General features: G+C 33.5%; 1 protein-coding gene across 6 annotated transcripts in view; it reads left to right on the forward strand.

Annotated features, from left to right (window-relative positions):
* Positions 1-22,134, forward strand: part of RPAP2 (RNA polymerase II associated protein 2) — a 100,568-nt gene that overhangs the window by 32,129 nt on the left and 46,305 nt on the right. For 5 of the 6 annotated variants that reach the window (XR_013765360.1, XM_079148828.1, XM_079148827.1 and 2 more), the window contains 3 exons: positions 1,455-1,543; positions 3,331-3,411; positions 12,273-12,341. Coding sequence is in view for 5 of the 6 variants with exons in the window: in XM_079148828.1 (XP_079004954.1) it covers positions 1,455-1,543; positions 3,331-3,411; positions 12,273-12,341 (239 nt within the window). In the remaining variant the exon portion in view is untranslated. The remainder of the gene's footprint in view (positions 1-1,454; positions 1,544-3,330; positions 3,412-12,272; positions 12,342-22,134) is intronic. The other variant, XM_079148829.1, reaches the window with a different exon arrangement.

A 22,134-nucleotide genomic window follows, 5' to 3' on the forward strand; every position in this document is an offset into this window, starting at 1 on the left:
TCTTCAGATATGTTAAACATTATTATTTTAGGTAGCTTTCTCATTGCTGTGCCAAAAAAATTTGACAAGAACAACTTAGGGGAGGAAAAGTTTATTTTGGCTCATGCTTTCAGAGGTTTACTGCACAGTCAGCTCCATAACTTTGGGATCAAGGTGAGGCAGAACATGTGGCAAAGGAAAGCAACTCAGGACATAGCAACCAGAAAGCAAAGAGACCTCTGCTAATCAGGGACAAAAATATAAACCCCAAAGGCACATCCCCGGTGACATATGTTCTCCAGCCATATCCTACCTGCCTCAATTTACCTAATCCACATCAATGGACTAACTCATTGATTAACTTATATCTCTCATAATTTAATCATTTCACTTCTGAACCTTCTTGCATTATCTCATGCACGAACTTTTGGGAGACACCACATAGCCAAATCATAATATTCCACCCCTATCCCTCAGAAGCTCTTGCCCATCTCACAATGCAAAATACATTTTTGTCCATTTCCAACTTAACAGCTATAGTGTTGCCTAAAATGCAAATTCCAAATCTCATCTGAGACTCAAGGCAAACCCTTGACTGTGAACCAAGATCAAAAACAAATTACATATATCAATATATAATGACACAGAATAAGCATTTCCATTCCAGAAGAGATAAGTGGGAATAGGAAGAAGAGATGGGACCAAAGCAAGCCTGAATTCCAACCGGGTAAAAATGTTCTATAGCTCTACATCCAGCATCTGGGGTACATGGCAATATTACCTCCAAAGGACTTGTGTTGCTCTGCCCCTATGGCCTTGCTGGTTGCAACCCATATGATCTCTCTCTTGGCTTTTCTCTGCTGTGTCTTGAACCCAGGGCCTCATTCAGGCCATTTAATTTTTATTAGAAAATTTGGTCAGGCTCTTGGTTTCTAAATTACCTCTTCCAGAATTAGTTAATACTCTCTCTTGAATCACCTTCCCCAGAATGTTAGCCCACAATTTTTACTGCCTTGTTAGCTTTCTGATGCTTTAAAACAAATGCAAGGGTGTTTCTTTCCTCCCCAGTTTTCTCAGTTCTTGTAGTAAGGATTGGTTTGAATTATATTGTCTGCCATTTTGGGAAGCAAAACTTTCCACAATATATTTTATAATATTTGCTAATTTTAGTCTTTTAATCCCACACTTGTATAGCACTTAGCAGTTTGCAGAATCCTTTTGTATACATTTTCTCATTTAATAAAGGAGGTATTAATGACCCTATTATACAGATGAGAAAACTTTCAAAAGAAAACAAATGACTCAAGTAAGCAATGACTCAAGCTGAGCTGATACTCAAATTTAAATCTTTTACATCTCAAGTCTAGTTTATTTCCTTTTATGTCACAGATGTAAACTTTTGTGCTTAATGTTTATTGTTCTACTTATACAAGAATGTCAATTCATTATTCTTTTTTGTTTTGTTGAAAAATGAGATTCAGCATGAATCCACCTTTCCACTGATAGATTCAAGTTCCCAGAACCAGATTAGAAAACGAATCGTTCTTGAAAAATTGAGCAAAGTGTAAGTATATAATTGCCATCCCAGCTTTGTAATATTTTAAAATTAATGTTATGAGTTCATATTTGTAAATACTATCTTTGAATTTTAAACATTTTGAAAAATAGGAAAAATTTACATGGATGTCTTCACTTGAAAATTTTATATTTTTAAGTTATCATATCCAGGAAATAATAAATTTTATGTAGAAGACACAGAGGAACTCCATGGATTCTATACTACCTTACTCCCTCTTAATAATCCAGTGAAGTCAGGGAAAAATTATCAAAGCTAGACCATTTAAATACTGATTTGTGGTTAATGTGTCATGTTAATTTCATATGTGAATAAGAGGTTCTTAAAGTTTTAAAGGTCTGTTAACTCACTCTACCTACATATTCATAGAATCATTTCACACTCAGCAACTTTTTTTGTTCAACTCAACTTTTCACTTCAAGCTTCCTGTGGCAGAAATGATTTTTCTTATAATTAGCCCAGTCATAAATAACACAAAAATTGCTATTTTGGTTTCTCTGTGAAAAGGGATTGAAATCTTTTTTCCATAGATGTGAGGGCTATCTTGAACTTTTCAGGCTGCATGTTTTTTCTTTAGCAGAAAACATAGAAAAGTGTGTCAATCATTGTTTCAGAACTTGTAAATAAAGAGAAGTCTTAATTTTGTAGTAGTTTGAAAATAAAAATGTATTTTCTGGAAGTCATAATGTTTTGAGCATTAAAATCACTACAAGTATTACTTGTGATATAATAGGAAGTAAGATAATTTTGCTTTAAAGTATATACTTCTGAAACCACACTTGAAATCCTTTTTGATTTGCTTTGTATCTTGATTTGGTAATGTATAACAAACTGATTCAAAAGGAACTACTGTAATTTTTACATTTTAAATAAATGTTTAATACTCACGCAGTACCTGCTGTGGGTTAGGCCCTCCATATACAGTAAATCTGTTAATAGTTTTGCCTTTTATATATCTTCATACTTGCATATATGTTTCTGTGCAATATTAATATATAAAGCAGTATAAGAGACTACCTGATTCACAGTACAGAAGATCTTTGACTTTAGTTACACAGATTTTTGAAAGCTGGGTTAGATTATACATACCGATAATGATGTTATTATTACTTTTCTATTCTGGACCACTTTTTAAAAGGATAATGCTTGTTGGAGAATATTTAACAATACAGAAATAGTATAAAGAAGGAAATGAAACTCAAATCATCTATAATCCCACCACTCAATAATAATCATTAATATTTTGATGTTTATCCCTGACATATATGTATGGTGTATGTATGTTAATTCCCTTTGGTTCCCTCTGTTGTAACATAGAATGAATGAAATGTTTGATATGTAATATTTATCATATACAAAAACATTACGTTTTTATAAAAATGGGATAATGCTATGTGTGCATTTTTCACTTAACATTTATCATATCTTTCCATGTTTTATAAACTATTGGCTCAAAGAATATTCACAATTAAAATGTTAAGATATATTGTCAAATTGTTCTTCAGATAAGAAAAACTAAACCAAAATACAGATGGCCAAAATGATTTTGCATTTCAGTGCTTTACTCTGTAGCTAGCAGAGTATAAAGTTACTATCAAATGTTTCCTTTTGACTTCTCACCAGTCGTAATCTAGTTTAACTGTTTAAAATCATGACTATTTCCACCTAAGTGCCATTATTGCTTTTGGAAGATCCAGAGTTAGGCATGATCCAACATATGTTTCTATATAATTAAATTAAATTATAAAAGAAATGTAACTTTTTTTAATTTTCAGATTGCCTGGACTTTTGGGTCCCCTTCAGATTACATTAGGAGATATTTACACTCAACTTAAAAATCTCATCCGAACTTTCAGGTTAGTGTTGTTATTTTAATTTATTTTGACTTTTTTTGTTATTTTGTTATTTTGACTTTATTGATTACTGCAGAATCCATTAGATAAAGACATGAAGAAAGTTAATGATTTACCATCAGCATCTTAGATCTAAATACAATACTGTTTTCTTCTGATCTAAACATTACTTCTTATCTTCTATTGAGTACTTCTACTTATTTGTTCAAGCCTTGGTATATTTCACTTTAGATACTTTAAGAATAACCTAAAATTAAGAAGGAAAATTTTATTTGTGACAAAAAAACCAGTAACATTGTTGGTTTTAGAGAAATAGTAAATATGTATCAGATTACCACCACTATGCTAGGCACTGTGGGCAATACAAAAGAAACATAATGTCCACCCTCAGAGAACTCTCTTGTGAGAAGATAAGGTGAGTACAGTGAATAATAAAAGATAGTAAGTAACAATACTGAATTGTGTGGAACTGACTTGAAATGTTTAGAACTACAAAGAAAGGGAGAAAGGAGAATTGATATCAATTGTGAAGTTCTGATTGATAAACATGCACATAAGGTCACTTTTACTTCATTTTATCTAGGATGTATGTATTTGAAAGTGAGTGTTTAGGTAATAATAAATCTGACATGATTTGTCTAGTAGTTACTAGTTTTGTCACTGTGAATTATGAAAACAATGCAATTTCAAAATCATTAATCACACACAAATTCAGGGATGCCAATAATGATCCTTATATTGACCTAGTCTTAAGGTTGACTGACTAAAAGCCAAAAAGAAGGTTTAAGCCAAATAGTATGGCCAAGGTGGCCATACTATTTATCCTTTTTAGTGATGAAGAGAGACAATAGATTTTTAGGTATTCTATACATATCACAGAACCATGCGTCCAAATGAAAGGAATAACTGTCTACACTAACAGTAAAAGTTTGATAAAGTTTGAATAGATATACACAGTGTGGAAACACTAAAGTTTAGGATTCCTTCAGGATTTATCAGGGAGTGAATATTATACTAACATAAAGTTTAACTGAGAAAAGATGAAAATCAGGTACTATTCTTGGTTTCCTTCATTTTTTAAAGGACTTGTCATTCAACTTCCTGCAGACAATGTAATAATTACTATGCTGGACAAATTGACAAAGTCACTGAAGACTCATCAGAAGAGATACTAGAGTTATCTTTTTTTAAAATTATTTTTTAGTAGTAGATGGACACAATACCTTTATTTTGTTTATTTACTTTTCTCTGGTGCTGAAGATCAAACCCAATGCCTCACACATGCTAGGCAAGCGCTCTACCACTGAGCCACAACTCCAGCCCCTAGATTTCTCTTATCTTGAACTATATATATTTTTTTTAAAAAAAACTATTCCAAGGTTCACAGAACTTACCAGAAACACAGGAAAAAAATGTTAAGCTACCTTAGACATTTCTAATCACTGAGGTTTGCTCAAATTTGGAGGCTGATTATAATCACCTGGGGAGCTTTAAATAATTGATACCCATGTCCTATTTTTTCCATTGTCAATCCTAAGGATTCTGATTTAGTTGGTTTGGCATATAGCTACCTAGGTGGTAGTATTTTTTTAATTTGTTTTCTTTAGTTATACATGACAGTAGAGTATATTTTGACATATACATACATGGAGATTTTTTTGGAATCTACTGCTCCAGGGCATAATGCAGAAAAATAGGGACTAATACCTTACAAATCATTCCAGTTTCTTGGATCTCCTACTCTCTCCCTTCTGCTGCCAGTCATTTTAGAATTTTACCAAATGGACATGATAATAGTGAAATTTGTATTGTAGTGATTTGTCGCAGTCATTTTTCCTCCCTACTTCTAAGGACCTTTTTTCCACCATAGACCACAAAATTATCTGTGAAGTAGTGACTAATTTATTTTCCTTTGTAAGAAAAAAAAATTAAAATGAAAAATACTTTCAACTGCCAATGAAAACTTTGATAACTAACGTTATCATATCTGGTTGTTATAATTTCAGTGAAAACAATGAAACTTGGTACTTTCAATAGATTGTGCTGACTTATGGGTAGATTTTCTTTTTCCTTTAAGGTTACTTATGTCATCAGAATAATTTTTTTTAATAACTGCAGAATTGCCCCATTGTTGCTTGTATATGTCCTAAAATTTGGGTGCTTCATGTTGGAAATCACTACCTGGACTATTTCTGATCTTTTGTAGCAGCCATGGTAATAATGATCGATTCATGTCATTACATGTAATCAGTACAGGTCTCACTGTGTGCCAAGCTGTAACTGGCATTTTTTTATGTTGGCTTGAAAAAAAAAAAAATGGTATTTTCATTTTACAGAGAACAGATGAGAGGTTAAGTAACTTAAATCATACAACTAGTAGTTGAGTTTTGGCACCAAATCTAACTATATAGCCCTTTTTTACCACATCATGCTACCTCTTCTCTTTGTAGATGAAAAGTTAATCACAAAAGACAGTATAGAATCAGGCTTTTATAGCAGTCTACTCATGTTCAGTGAAAGTCCCTTGCTTTGATACAGAAAGTCAGTTTCCTCTGTACTTGATTTACTATCTGATCACTTTGTTACTTAAATAGACAATTAAAATTACTTTCAGAGGCATGGGTGTATCTCAGTGGTACAGAGGTTCAATCCTCAGCACCAAAAAAAAAAGAAGAGAAAAGAAAAAGAAAAGAAAAGAAAACTTCTTTTAAACCGGAAATCTAAAATAGCAATTTTTTTGGTGGTGCTAGGGTAGATCCCAGGGCCTCGTACAAGCTAAGCATGCACTCTACCCCTGAATGCATTCCCTAGAGTAACTATGAAGAAAATCTCCTGGTTTTATCTTCTGTATCTATTGTTACATTGGGGTTTGTCCCTGTATTCTGCAGTCTTTAAAAACGTTCAGATATAGTATAGCTTTGAAAAAAAAAAAAGTGTTTTGTCAATAAAACATGAATTTGACCTTTAGCAAATTTTATAAAAGTTAAGGAACAAGGCAATTTAATTAAACCAAATTGAACTTTGAGGTAAGAATGAAGAGACATGATACTATACCTCAATTTTTCATTAGTTGAAAATTTTTTTTCTTTGTGTGATAGCCCAAAGAGTTACCGAAGTTTACAGCAGGGGATTACTCTTGTCAGGTGGAGAAGATATTGTATTATCAGGGATACCCTCCCTGAAGAAATGACATTAAAATTAAGACATGAAGAATACTTAGGTCATTTAGCTAGGGATGTGGCTCAGTGGTAGAGTATGTGCTTAATATGCAGAAGGCCTAGGATTCAATTCCCCAGTACCACCAAAATTAACACATCTGTCGTTTAAATTATATTATATCTCCCATTCTCTGAAATGGCAGCCTTACTGATACCAGTAGCCTAAGCATTCACCTAGTTTTCTCACATACATATCAAAGCAGCATCTTTTACTATGCTAAATGTACCTCAAATCCAGAACCAATAATCTCACCAGACCAAAATCTCAGATTTGGATACTTCTGTTAGGAGAACTTGGAAGACCCAGTGGGGTTTTGGGATTGTTATAAAAAGATTTGTGTAAGAAATGTAGCATTGGTTGTTGCTATATTCATTAGTATTTTAAAATGTTTAAAAACAAACTCACTCCATTTACATTATTTACGTTCTCTAGATGCTAAATGAGAACTATACTTAACCTAAGTTAGCCAAAATGAGAGGCACAATGTTCTTCTGTCTGTAAGAGATGGCTAACAAATGGAAGAGACTTTCAAATGCCCTTTTCCTCTTTTACATATAAACCTTATTATTTTGTCACCTTTTTTTTTCTGTCATTACTATTATATACATTCCTTCCAGTTACTTTCTCCATTATTTAATAAAAATAAAAACAAAGACTAGCTGAAATGATGTCATAACCCCAGGTTAGTAGGGGTAGTGTTGAAGATTGAGTTGTGAAGATGAAACATGATTGGGCAGAATTTAATCATTGTCAAAATTTTGATGAGCACATGAGTTTATTTTATAGCTGCTCTAATTTACATATGCTTGAAATTTATTAGGTTATGGGGGAAATAAGACCTAAAAATATGTATTATTATGGTAGGGAATATTATAAAACAATTTAATATTTTTAAAATTATTTACTCTTTAGACCTGTGGATCAGTCTGTAGCTTTAATAAAAATTACTTAAGTTAGCTTTGTTACCTTTTAGAAAAATGTCAGTTGCTTAGAATGCAGAATGACCTCTAGTGAGATACCGATTTGAAGTCTCCAGATTTTGACAGAACAGTGTAACTGTAAGCTAGAGTTTCCAGGTAAAACCTCTGAAAAAATGCCATATTGAGGATAGGGAGTAGTTTTGAAAATCTTTCAATCAATACTGCAGTGGGAAAGAGTTGACATAAATAGCTGTATCCTGTTCTATGAAGTGATAACCGATAATAGGAACTTGTAGAACAGTGTGATTCTCAAGCCATTTGTGTATCAGCATTACCTGGGGAGTTTTTAACAACTATAGATTCTTGACTCCACCCCAGGAGATTGACTGTCATTTGACTAGGGTTGAGCTCAGACATTAGTATTTCTAAAAGCCCCCAGATGATTCTCAGCCAGAGTTGAGAGCCTATTTTAGTATCTAAACATAAAGCAACCTTTTTAGTACTCCTTGAAGAATCTTTCCCTAGTGAATAGAGCTGTCCTTTCCACTGAATTGCATAATAGTCTGTTATCTAGATGTTACATTGCTTTCCTGACAGTGTAAAACAAGTTCCATTACAAGCTGCTTGGTAATCAGTGTTAAGGTATGTTTCTATATCAGATTTGAATTAAAACTATATTTTGACACAAAAGTCCTCTTTAAATTTCATAGGTACTGACTCAAGGTTTTTTTTTTGTAAAATTGTTGGATTTCAAAGTACTATATTTTGCAAATGTGCTTTTAAATGTTTTCTAATATTATTTTATTTTTGAATTATCACCATACAATAAGTGTATTCATTTAGCATTTGTACCGGAAATTATTTTGACTCCAGCAAAAGGAAAAATATGAAAAAAAAAAGTTTGCTATTCTACCAGTAGAAGTACTTTGAAGTAAAACCAACCCCTTTTATTTGTGTTTACCCCAGTGTCTAGAAGAGTGATATAGAGAGGTACTCAGTAAATTTTTTTGCTGAATAAGTAGATGAATTCTTGAATCATTTCATGACTTCTTTTTTTTTTTTGCTGGTGCTGGGGATTGAACCCAGGGCCTTGTGCATGCTAGGCAAGCTCTCTATCAACTGAGCTATATCCCCAGCCCCTCATTTCCTGAATTCTTAAATCATGAAATGATTTCTTAAATCTTTATTAGCTCTGGAAGATTTGTATACACTAGAAAAGGAAATTGAATCTTTTTTGTCACTTTTTCTTCCATACTTAACCTTTTTTGAGCTGTTTTTAGAGGTAGATTCTGTTTTAGTTCCTACAGATAGAACAATAAAGAAATAGAATCATCCCTTCTCTCCTGGAACTTACATTCTACTACAGTATATAAAATTTAAAATGTAATAAATAAATCATATTATGATGATGATGATGATGATGCTGTAGCATTGTCTTTTTCCCTTCCCCAGTCCATTCTCCTTTTCCTCCTAAATAGAGGGAAACAGAATGGTACTGATAAGGAAGAAAGTTGTAATTTTAAATAGGCTGGTTATGGAAGGCCTCAGAAGATGCCATTTGTGTAAAGACCTACTAGGAACTAAGTGAGCCTGCTGTTGCCAACTCTGAAAATGTATCAGACAGAGGAAGTACAAAACCCCAAAACAGGAGTGTTACAAAATACTTAGGATGCTGATAAGGCTGGAAAATTGAGCAGAGGCAAGAATATGAAGAGGGAAATGTGGGACAAAAATTAGGTGTGGTACAAATTGTATAGAGCACGTAGCCATAGTAACTCTTTGGCTTCTACTCTGAGAGAGATGGAGAATAGTGGGTGGGTTTTGAAGAGGAATGTCATCCCATGTTCTAATGTACATTTTTTAACAGCAACACTCTTGCTGCTGAGTTGAGAATTACAACAAATGGAGACAGACCAATTAGGATGCTATTTTTCATAGGCAAGAAATGGTGTGAACCAAAAAAAGAAAGAAAGCAGTGAAGGTATTAAGAATTAATAAGATTCTGTTTTGAAGACAGAACCATCAGAATTTGATTACTGGTTTTTCTTGGGATGTGAAAAGAATCAAATGTAACCACATGATTAGATTCTGGAAGGCTAGGGTAGCCTTTAACTAACTGAAGTGGGGATGTTCACAAGAAGACATGGTTTAGAGGAGGAGGATGAGGAACTCCATTTTTCTTATACTGTTTGGGTTTTTTTGTTTTGTTTTGTTTTTAGTTGTCCATAGACCTTTATTTTTGTTTGTTTTTGTGGTGCTGGGGATTGAACCTAGGGCCTTGTGCATGCAAGACATGCACTCTACCAACTAAGTTATGTCCCCAGCCTACATAGACCTTTGTTTTTATTTATTTATTTATTTATATGCAGTGCCTCACACATGTTACGTAAGCACTCTACCACTGAGTCACAACCCCAGCCCTCTTATACTGTTTTGAGGTGCCTATTAGACCTCCACATAAAGATGTCAAGGAGACCATTAGATACAGAAATCTAGAATTCTAGGAAGAAGTTCAAGTTAGAGATAATAAATTGGATGGTTTTCAGCATGTAGTTTTTTAATATTTAGTGCTATGAGATTGCTCAGTATCACCAAAGGGAAGAGTGTTATAAAGAGAAAAGACCTAAGGGCAGAGATCATGGGGCATTCCAATATTAAAAGGTCTCAGGATGAGTGCCAGTGAGAGGGAGCAAAACAAGACAGTGGAAACTAGGTGAAAACTTTCCATGGAGAAGGGAGTGATCAGCTGTGTCAAAATGCTGCTGGTAGAAATATCAGTTGGATTTGACACCATGGATGTTTTTGTACATTTAGTCCTCACAAGAATTCTGAGAAATAGATGGTAGTATTGTCCTTATTTTACCCCCCAAATTTTTTTAAGTTTTACAGCCATCATGCAATGTGTCAAACTGGGGATGTAGCTCAGTGATAGAGTACTTGCCTAGCCTGCCGCAAGGCCAAATTCTATCCCCAGCACCACACACACACAAAAATAATGTATCCAAGGTAAAGCATATGGGATTTATAAAGATCTAGTATTAAACACAGATCTGGCAGATTGTAACCAATATAGTATACTCTCTTTTTATATCATCTAGAGCTTTTAAATTCTGAAACACACTTTAAACGACAGAGAAAATTCAGATTAATGTAACAAAACATCCTCCACTCAGAATTAATAGATTTTAATAGTTTCCAAAATTTGATTCAGATTTATAAACAAAACATTATAGGTTAATTCACTCATTCAATATGAATGAATGCCCACTGGTTGCCAGGCTCTTGTTCTAGGGATGTGGAATTATTTTCCTCAAGCAAGAGAAAACGAACAATAAATAACAATAGGTAAAGTGGTAACTGATATGGGAAAAGAAAAATATATACATATAGCAGGGTAAGGAGATCTGGAGTATTGGGCTACTTTTTAATAGGATGGTCCAGATAGATCTTACTGCAAAGATGGTGTAAGGAATTGTATCTGAGGGAAGATAGTTTCAGACAGATGGGAAAGACAGCACAGAGGAGGAGAACAAAGTCTGCTTTGTTTCCCTTCCCAGTCCATTCACCTTTCCTCCATAGAAGCAACCTATACATCCTTCTAGTCTTTGTTTTTAATACTTTCTTGCTACCTATGTATGTGTCCATTAGTATTATTAAATCTTGATTCATATGAACAATATCATACTATATTTGCTTTCTTTCACCCAAACTTATGAATGAAACATGTAAATGTAGGTCATTTATTTTAATAGGTCTTCAGTAGTTTATAAATATGCCACAATTTGGGGTTTTTTCCCCACCCACAGGAGTATTGTATTAACATTCTTGATACACATTTCCTTGTGCATAAGTGAGAGAGTTTTCAAACTTTATATCTGGGCTATTCGTATGTATTTTCAACTTTATTAGATATTACTAAGTTGTTCAGTTTCTCATATCAATAGTGTATTAAAGGTACTATTTCTTCTTATCCTCACCAAACTTTGGTATTTTCAGTTATCATTTTTTAATTTATAGTGATGTATCTAAATGTTTCCTGAGAAGCTAAGATGACTCCAGAGTATTTTATTACTAACAAGGACTAATATTTTATTATCATCAAGGATAGAATTTACTTAATTTAAAAAAAATTTTTTTGGTTGTCAGTGGACCTTTATTTTATTTATTCATATGAGGTGCTAGAATTGAACGCAGTACCTCGCGCATGCTAGGCACTCTACCACTGAGCTACAACACCAGCCCCATAATTAATATTTTTTAAAACAAGTTTTCTTTAAGACCTGTTCTTGCAGTTTATTAAGCTAACTCTCATTTCTGTGAATTATGAATTATGGCATCCCTTAATTGCCTGCCACCAACTTAGCACATGGTGGAAAGGTTGTCAAAACCTTAAAATTTTTAAATCAGAAATTACTTATCTTGTTAGCTTTAATAAAATATTTTATTAAGGGAAAGCACAGAAGGTGTTGTTACAGGGTGTGTTTATCTTAATAAACTATGCAATTTAGTTCCTATCATTGTTCTTGTATTCTCACCTTGTCTAATAGTACTGTTTTTATTAATGTGTAAAAGTGGGCTAGAACACTTCCATTTGAGATCTTTATTATCAGATGCTGAAAAAAGTATTTCTTTGACACATAAGAAGTCTGATTTTATCCAGAAATAGAAGGTTTACTAATTCAAGTATAAAAATATTTGGGTAAATTTTATCTTGCTATCTTTCAGATTAACAAATAGAAATATAATACACAAACCTGTGGAGTGGACTTTAATTGCTGTGGTGTTACTGTCATTGTAAGTACTCTTTCAGATTTTAACTCTAAGTACTAATTAAGAATTTTGATTAGTGAAAAACAAAGATTTTAGTGATTTTGTAAACTGCTTTGGAAAAATGTTATGTCTATTCTGTGCCTTTTCTTTCGTATATGATAAAATAGTTTTCATGTAAAGTGATATACCATATTTTGATAAGCTATAATCACTATATTTTTTGTCTTCTGAGTACTCTGTTCTTCACAAATACTGTTATCTTTGGAAAGAAAAAATACCCATGTGGGATAAATACAGATTAGCTCTTTAGTTTCATTTTCAATAATCTTTTTTGTCAGTACTGAATGAGCATCATTATTTTACATCTGTATTTTTTCTTTTTTATTAATATTTACATCTGTATTTTAATCTAATGCTATTTCATTTTTTTCAACATATTTTACCTTTAATAGCATCAGAAAAGTTTTTTGTTTTCCAAATTAATGTATACTTTAAAATCTAACAAATTTAAAGAAAACAAAATAGATGCTTACTACACAAGCATATATAAAACATTTAATACTCATTCACCTTTTAGGAAGCCACTTGTGGTTTCTAAGACTGTTTTTCAATAGAGTAAAAACCATCTAATAAGTGTAGTGTTTTTCAGCTTGAATTGCAAAAATCTTTTGAGGACCATTCATTACCGAATTACTGTTGCTGCCTGGTGCTTGTTAGGTCATCAAAGCCCATAGGACATCAAAACTTACTGGACATTCACAGGTCAAGAAGTGTTATGAGTCAACCTCATAGCATTTCCAGCCCTGCTTTCTCTTTCTTTGATATTACTTCAGTCTGACATGTTATTCTGGCTTCACTGTCCCAAGAAAGGCTTTGCTGGGAAGCATTAGAGTAGGCTTCAGTGAGCCAGAATCTGTGTCACCCAACCAGATACAACTCACATGATTCATTAAATCAGAACACAGAAAATAACTTTACTTGAATGCCCTGATATAAATTTTTTATCAACCATAAGAACAAATCTTTTGTCATTTCTACTATTCAGTGTTCCAGTTGAATTAGTAATTTGTGAAACAGATCTTATTAATTTTTTAGAAAGTTCTTTCTGCTTTTGAAATGTGTAAATATTTTGGTCACTGGCAGAGAAAAATCCCAGTATCTCTGCTTACCCGTCGTATCATATGCCTGCTAATAAACTCTCATAGACAGCTGTTTAACTGTACTTCTGCAATTCATTATACTTAAGAGGAAGTAACTTTTGGTTGACAAGTTAGAGGCTTAGGCCCAGCAGTAATCTCAGAATCTTGCTTCCTAATCTAGTGACTGGAAGTATTATCTTCATGAACAGCTGCTTACTAAGGACATGATAGGTCCTACATGTTTTTTATACTAAATTATTGCCACATCTCCAAAATGTATAACAAGGAACAAAAAAAGTATGGAAAATGAAATAACAAAAGCCACCATTAAATTGTCATATAATTATTCTGCATAAAAACGAACCTCTAATGTTTGATTTTAATACAGGTACCATGTGGCACAAACTATTAAAGGCTTTGCTGGTCCTTTTATGCACTATTTGACTTCCCTAATTTTGAATGTAATATAGGGAACCTCTTATTTCAAAGGTCAGTGACCCATAAAAAATATCAACTCCATTGAATTCAAGAAACAAACTGTACACATCTTAGGTGTATTACTTGTTTAACGTGTGTAATACATATTGAAGTTGTATTAGTAAACACTATTTTGTCATTCACTTTCTCTTTCATTAATATGCCCTAACCCCTACAGCTAGATCTGACCTCCTTTTTCCTAGTCATTGATCCTTTTAATCCCCGGACTACTAAAATTCTTTCTACTTTAGGCCCTTTTGACTCCTTTTTAAATCTTTGGTCAATATAGATACCAAATCAGATGGTACTTCCTAGGTTTTTGCTTTTAAAAATTTCTTTACTCATAATTCTCTTGCCACAGGCCCTCCTTAAAATTCCTTTCCATTCTGTGTTTGCACATTTTGTATCTTCAGATTCCAACCGAGTCTCTTTTTTCTTTGATCATCAGCTTCTAAGATATCTATCTCCTCACCTATGTTGTTTTATTTCTTATTTCTTCTTTTTTCATAAAGTCCCTTTTAGCTCTTCATATTTCTGTCCCCCAGGGAACCTGTGGCTCAACTGATAGCTCTTTTCATCCACAACTTTGTCCTTTTATTACCCTTTTATGGTGGATATTACTATACTAGTTAGGGATAAAATTAAAATGTATATTAATTTCTATTTCCACCCTCTTTCCTTCCATGTACAGTTAACAATTACTTTTTTTTTTTTTTTTTTTTTTGCCATGATGGGAATTAAACCCAGGACCTCACACATGATAACCAACTACTCTGCCTACACCCCCCAGTAAAAGTAACTTTTTAGAGAAGGTGACGTTTGTCATTGGGAAAAGAAAAAGCAGGCATGAGGCCAGCATTGGATAAAAATCCTTATGGTGAAAAACATGGAAACTTTAAACACCTAAAGAGACATGCACACATATTTGTACAGCATTAACTCTTTTTAGCCTTCCAGCTTATTGCAACTAAGACTGACTATAGACATACAAGAAAGTATCTTTTTTAAAAAAAATTATGATTTAGAAAACTTTCATATCTGCTTTCAAATTTCCATTGGAATACTTTTGATCATAATTTGTAGGCATTTTTGGAATTCATATTAAAAAACAAAGTTCTCATTAAGTCTTTGCAGCTAAGAAAAAGACTGGTAGTTGTAGATCACTGAAGAGGAATAAATAAATATTTTACATAATAAGTACTATTATAACAATAGTATTGTTCTTTGTGTATGCATGTTGCAAAGTTTGATTACTAATATTTTTTAATTCATGAAAGCTGTTTTCAAAATTCATATAAACCACTTAGAAAAGGATACATGTACAGATACTATGTAATTAGTATGTTGCTGTGATGGTTCTAGACTAACTCTTATTAGTGGAGGGCCAGGGATCAACATTTTAACCAAAATATGATCGTCCAAAGCAACAGAAAAATCTGGCTCCTGAATTTTCTTGAGAGTAAATAAGGTATTTCTATAGCAAATCATCTTTTCCTGCTGACTTCCACTATGCTTTCACAGATGTATTAACATTAAAACCATTATGCCTCAGTGTCCCATATATGCCTCAGTGTCCCATATATAGTACACCTATAAACACTTTAATTGAGCAGCGACTTTGCTGCTCCTCTGATGGAACACTGGGATATAATAAACTTTTTAAATATTTGGGCCACATGTAATTTATCAGAATAAATTACAATTATGGGACTAAAATTTGGAAAGTTATACCAGTATGATCTCAGAAAGAAATTTGATCAAATGGAGTATGTGTACAACTGTTCATTAAATGCTCAGTGAAATGCATTCATATATGAAAATACATAATTATTCATTCCCACTTCATTTACATTTCTTATTGTATGTGACGTTAATGGTTATTGTGATTGCAACATTTATTGATGTTCATACTATATATTCCCTACCTAGTAGCCAGGAGTACATACACCATTTAAACAGATTTTGAGCAGTATACATTTATTTTACAATGAAGGGATAACTTTCGCTTTGGTTCCCTCATTTTTGTTCAATAAATGTTATACTTAAAGATTTTCAAGAATTCATTATACATAGTAGAATGTCTGTAATAATCAAATGATTGACCCTGTTTTTATTAAGAACCAATTAATTTTGTTGAGTTAAACTTTATCAGACTTTACTCTTATATCAGGTTTTATTCCTGGACAAGGCCTAAATGTTGAAATAATACAAGCTTGAATCTGATTTTACCAAATAAATATGCCTTAATAAGATATCAGGCTCCTTTCACAGTCTTAGGTGTATGACTTTTAATTAAAATGTATGTGTGTGTGTGTGTGTGTGTGTGTATCATCTTCTGTAAATACTTAAGTACCTGTACACTGTGTACAACCTGTTAATGTATATTTTGAAGTGCTATACACCAAATTAGAAAAATTCAATAACAAATTACACTAAAATGCATTTTATGATGTGGTACCATACTGTATCATATATTCTTTTTCATATTCCTTATAATTACCATTTTACCCACAGTAGAGGAAACCAGAGCGAAGAATCACTTTTCCTTGTGGTCACAGTATTCGGGATCATTTGAGATTTTGACAAATCATTTTTAGAAGAATTTATACTACCTCCCCTCATCTCTCCTTTCCTTCTTCCCTTTGCTTTTATTCTTCCTCAGTCTTCTTTGACCTCTGTCATTATTCTTGAGCCTTTAACACAAGAGGGGATTGCCAATGCTGATCTAAAGCCGAGAAATCTAGGGAAAGAAAGATCCAGACCAAAACCAAAGAGAAGCCATCAAGAAGCAGATTGACTTGCCCAAGTACCTGTTTGTGTAGCCCATGTGCCAGAAATGGGAATAAAGTTTCTTCAAGAGGACTTGTAATTAAAATGTAACTTTTTTTACTTAAATTTAATATGGAACTTTATAAATAGACTACTACTTCTGATTCTGATATGGGTGGCCAGGAAGAGAGATATGTGTTGGGTTCTGTGGGGTACTTAAATTATCTGATGAAAGAGACGAATACTTATTTTTTATTACTAGTGAAGATAGAGGATAAAGTGACTTGTAGAGGTCTAATATGGATACACGCTCTTCCTACTTTTATGCCCTTGATGCTGTCTAATGGAAAGCTTTCAAGACTATCTCCAAAAATGTCCGCTTTCATTTTATTTATCTGAACTGGCTGTTTCCAGTGAACTGTGGCCTGCTTCCTAGGCATAGACCGTGCAATAGTTTATTCCCTCTAAAAGCTTTGAGTATTCCTGTCGTTCAGGGAGTAGCTTGTAAGTCCTGGGAAATGGTATTTAAACAAACTCAACTTGACCATGATCACTAAACAAAAGCCATCACTGGACACGGACAGCCACTTTCGGTAACCATCATACAGATAGATACTCTGGAGAGTCCCTTCCCTAGGGCTACCAGGCATGAATGGAAAGATGTGACTAAGGCTTTTTACTTCAGCAGGCTGTTTTTTTAAAGGCTGCCCATCACTAATTTCCTCATAAAAATTTGTGAACATACCATGAAAAAACAGAGATGGTTCCTTAGAAATGTTTTGGTTCTTAGGAGTCCTAAGTCTTTCTCTTAATATTCCAAATTTAGTTCTTGGTATTTGAGATCATACTAAAAGATAGTTGATATTATATTTTATATTTCCATATAATTATGGAATTTCATAATTAAATTTTATTAAATTAAAAGTCACCATTTTATTGTATATAGTTCACTAACTGGTTTTTAGTAAATCTGTTGTGTTGTGCAGCTAATGCTATCTAATAACAGAATATTTCTATCAAAAAGAATCTTTGTATCAGGTGAGTTCCAGTTTCCCTTTCTCCCATCCTCTGACAACCACTTACCACTCTTTCTCTGTGGACTTTGCTATTCTGAACCTTTTATGTAAATGGAATTCTATAATCCATGCCCTTTTGTTCTTGGCTTCTTTCACTGAACATGTTTCTAGGGTTTTTGTTCATAGTGTAGCATATAATAGTACTTCTTCTCTTTTTATGACCAAATAATATTCCATTGTATGGATATACCACATTTGTTTACCCACTCATCAGTTGATGGTCATTCAGGTTGTTTTCACTTTGGGGCAGTTATGGATAATGGTGTTAAAACATTCGTGTTCAGATTTTTTCTGTGACCACATTTTCAGATTATATAAGTATTTATCTTGGTGTGAAATTGTTGGATCATATGGTAACTCTACATTTAAACATACACATACACACCATACTAGGAATGGAACCCAGTGGTGTTTTATCACTAAACTACATCCCTAACCCTTTTTATTTTTCATTTTGAGACACCATCTCATGAAATTGCCCAGGGTGGCCTTGAACTTTAGATTCTTCTACTTCAGCCTCCTCAGTCACTAGGATTACAGGGCATGTGTCACCATGCCCAGCTTATGTTTAACATTTGGAGGGACTACCAAACTGTCTTCCAGAGATTGAAATGTAAAAGTCATCTCATCTTAACTCACACCCACTAGTGATTTTAGGGGTTTATATATGCCCTTTTTCCAAAACATAATTATTCCTATTCTAATTGATTTTAGACCTCGTGGACTTGTAACATCAATTTGTTATTTTCTAGAAATTTCAGTAACGTAAAATGAGGACCTTTGAGCCAAAAAAAGAAAAAAGTCATAGTGTTGGATTGATTGATTGATTGATTGATTGATTGATTTTGGTAGTGGGCATTGAACCCAGAGCTGCTTAGCCACTTAGCCACGTCCTTAGCCCTTTTTATTTTTTATTTCAAGACAGACAGGGTCTTGCTAAATTGCTTAGGGCCTTGCTAATCTCAGCTTCTCGAGTCACTGAGATTACAGGCGTGTGCTGCCATGCCTCCACTCATAGTTTTGAATTTAAGACCATATAAATAATGTCTCAGTAGTACCTAGTGATATTTCCTTTGGATTCCACAGTATCCAAAAAATACCTTTTTTGTTTGCTTGCTTATATATTTCTATACTCCTTCATACTAATTGCTGAGAGTTTATATAAGAAAAATATTTTTTTAAAAAAACTGAAATATCTTTACCCTCAACCAGCAGCACTTTGTAGGTAGGACTCATATGCTTCCCAAAGAAATAGTAGTTTTAATTTTTAATCAAAGTCTGTCTTCAGTGATTTTTTTCCCCCTATATCTCTGGAAAATTTATAATGTTATTCATTTCATTTTAATTTATAAGTAACTGAAAGTTCCCTTGGGCCTTGATCCATATTAACAGTCGCCAATGTTCAAGGAATCAGGTTCCATCCTCTGTACCACCAGAGAAAAACAATGTTACAAAAGATGTGCTCTCTATTTTCTCCATTCAAAGCAGCAGCAGCAGCAGTGGTAATGACAGCAGCTAACAGCAGTTGGCCTTCACCAATGATGACCTCAATTTCAGAGGCTAGTGCCTAGACCTATGTAAAGTGCCATCTTTATGTTTGAGCTCCCCAGAAGCTAGGAAGCATAAAGCTTAAAGTTACTGTTACCCCCAGTCTCCATGTTCTATACTGTAAGAATGTTATAATTATTATGTGTGGACCCCCCCCCCCCCAGTTCATTCCACTGAAAATCTGAAAATTTTCAGCACTGGGGGGGGGGGGGGGGCACTAGATCTGTTATTCTAAGAGAATTGCCACATAGCAGCAGTTATGAAAAGTTTTTTCCAGTATTCCTCTACAAAGCTGCTCTATAAACTTGTTACAAACAGGATTTAGATATAAAGTTTTAAAGTCACTACCACCCAGCCCCTTAAATAAACCTACATGTAATATATCACTACAAAGTGATTTACAAAGAACTTGTTCCTTTGAATTAGAAATATCAATGGAAAGCATCCCTGCTTCCTTATTAATAGGTAATCTTAATGCATTAAATGCAAACATAATCAGGGCATAAGCCATCTGTTATAAGAAAAACATTTTATTTTATTTGGCTTTCATAGTCTTTTTAATCAAAGTTTTTATCTTGGTTTTCTAGATAATAGTTCTGAACTAGAAAACCCATAATGACATTCCTCTTCAGGGTATATTCTTGTTTTCTTTGTTTGTTTCTCTTAGAAGTCCTTAGTAGCACTACATGCATGTTAATTTTTTAAATTTTGGGACTTTAGCTTTGTGCCTATTATAAAATTAATGGCAATTTTAATTTATATAGTTAATTTTTTTTATTAAACAGTAAGTTTTTAGGAAACGTAATTTCCTTACCCCAGAGACAGCCGTCAGCTTGTATATGGATCTCTTAAAACCCTGAAATTCACACTCATTCTGGATAATATCCTGTTTTTATCTATAACAAGCAGTGTAGCCTTGCACAAATTATGTAGCCTCATTGGGTATCATATTTTACATTGGTAGTGTGAGGGATTGGATTAAATCCAGATTGTCAAATTCAACTCTTAAGATGTTATAAGTAAGAAACCCCTCTCCCCCTCCCTCCCTTCCTTCCTCTCTCTCTCTCTCTCTCTCTCTCTCTCTCTCTCTCTCTCTCTCTCTCTCTCTCTCCCTCCCTCCCCCCCTCCCTCCCTCTTTTTTTTTTTTTTTTTTTTTTTTAATGAGACAGAGGTCTCACTGTGTAGCCCAGGCTGGCCTCAAACTCCTGAATTCTAGTAATCCTCTTGCTTCAGCCTACCAAGTAGCCTCCCAGGTACTCATAATCACACCGAGCTAAGAAATAGTTCTGATGCACTACCTCAAAAGTTACCAGTTCATTAAAATGGGTAAAATGGGTATTTTTAGCATAGGAAACTATTTAATTTTGCTGATAGAAATTGACACTGCCCAAATATTATACTTCGTTACTTTGTTAGGTTTCTTCATAAGCTTGATAAAAAAAAAAAAAAAAGAAATACATTTAAATGATATGGCTACTCACTCTTTCTGTGGAAAGTGTAACATAGTGCACTTTTAAGTAAATGGGAGGAACATCCCAAGATTCCTTTAGTCTCTACTGAAGACTTTAGTTGACATGACATTTTTGTCAGTATCTAAGATGAGAACGTTCTCTGAATGCTAAAGAAAATAGTGGAATGGTGTGTTACTTCAGCATTATACTAAAGGTGGTAAAGAACAAAATTAAATGAAGTTTGATTTTTTTAAAAAAGGTTAAAATGTGTCTTAAAACTCCATTTTGCTTACAGAATTCCCACTATAACTGTGGACCTTTCTCCCCCTTTCAATTTATTCTCTACCTTTTTGTCTGGGATTATATAAACATCATCAATGTATAGGGAAACCTAGAAAGTTATTATATGTGAGAATATCTCATTTCTTTTTATAAATCTCATTTAAGGAATTATTTTAAAATAACCAGAATCAGGGCTAAGACTACAGCTGAGTGGTAGAGCACTTGCCTAGCCTATATGAGGCTAGGATTTGATACCCAGCACTACCAAAAAAAAAAAACTATAATTATTTTTTTTTCCCCTCTAATTGATGCCAAGTGTTCACTGATACAACATTTTTGAACCAGGTACTCTAAAGTAACCTGAGTTTCTTTTCTGAGATAGTCCTATCCGGCTAAAGGGTAGATAGATACATTACTTGAAACCCTAATTTTTCTTCCGAAGAATTTATTTATACTTTTTTGTCTTTAATATCCTGCATGAAAACCAGTGTGAGAAGAACCCATATGTACCTGAAAATAGGAAATTGACACTTTGCTATAGCGTCATAACTAGAAATCAGCGTAGAAGCAGCCATCTACACAATGATGGAAATTTTTTAAATATTTAGAAATTGGGCTAAAAAAATTATCCACCAAATATCTTTTGAGCACCACTTTGAGTTAGACTGTCTTAGACCATGTAAGGGTTGCAGAGGTTACACAAATCCTCTGTCCTCGTAGACTTTGTAGCCACCTGGAGGTTGTGTAAAGGAGGAGACTGACCTGTGCACAAGTATTACAATAAAAAATTGAGTGTGTTAAATGCCAAAAAAGCACAAACTCCTTTGGGTCTTCAAATCTCAGTTCAGATCATAAAAAGATTTTATAGAAGTGGCCTATTATAGGTTCAAAAACCAAGATGTCAAGAAGTAGAAATGAACAGATGAGAGCATCCTAGGAAGTACTTAATAGCACACAAAAAAAGCAAAAAGATATAGTCAAGAGTAAAAGGTAACTAGAAAGAAAGGTTGGGTCTATTATGAGAAAAATTTTTTTAGTAGCAGGTAAACTTAATTCAGGGGGAATGAAAATCATT

The sequence above is a fragment of the Sciurus vulgaris genome, assembly GCF_902686455.1.
Source record: "Sciurus vulgaris genome assembly, chromosome: 1".
NCBI classification, from domain to species: domain Eukaryota; kingdom Metazoa; phylum Chordata; class Mammalia; order Rodentia; family Sciuridae; genus Sciurus; species Sciurus vulgaris.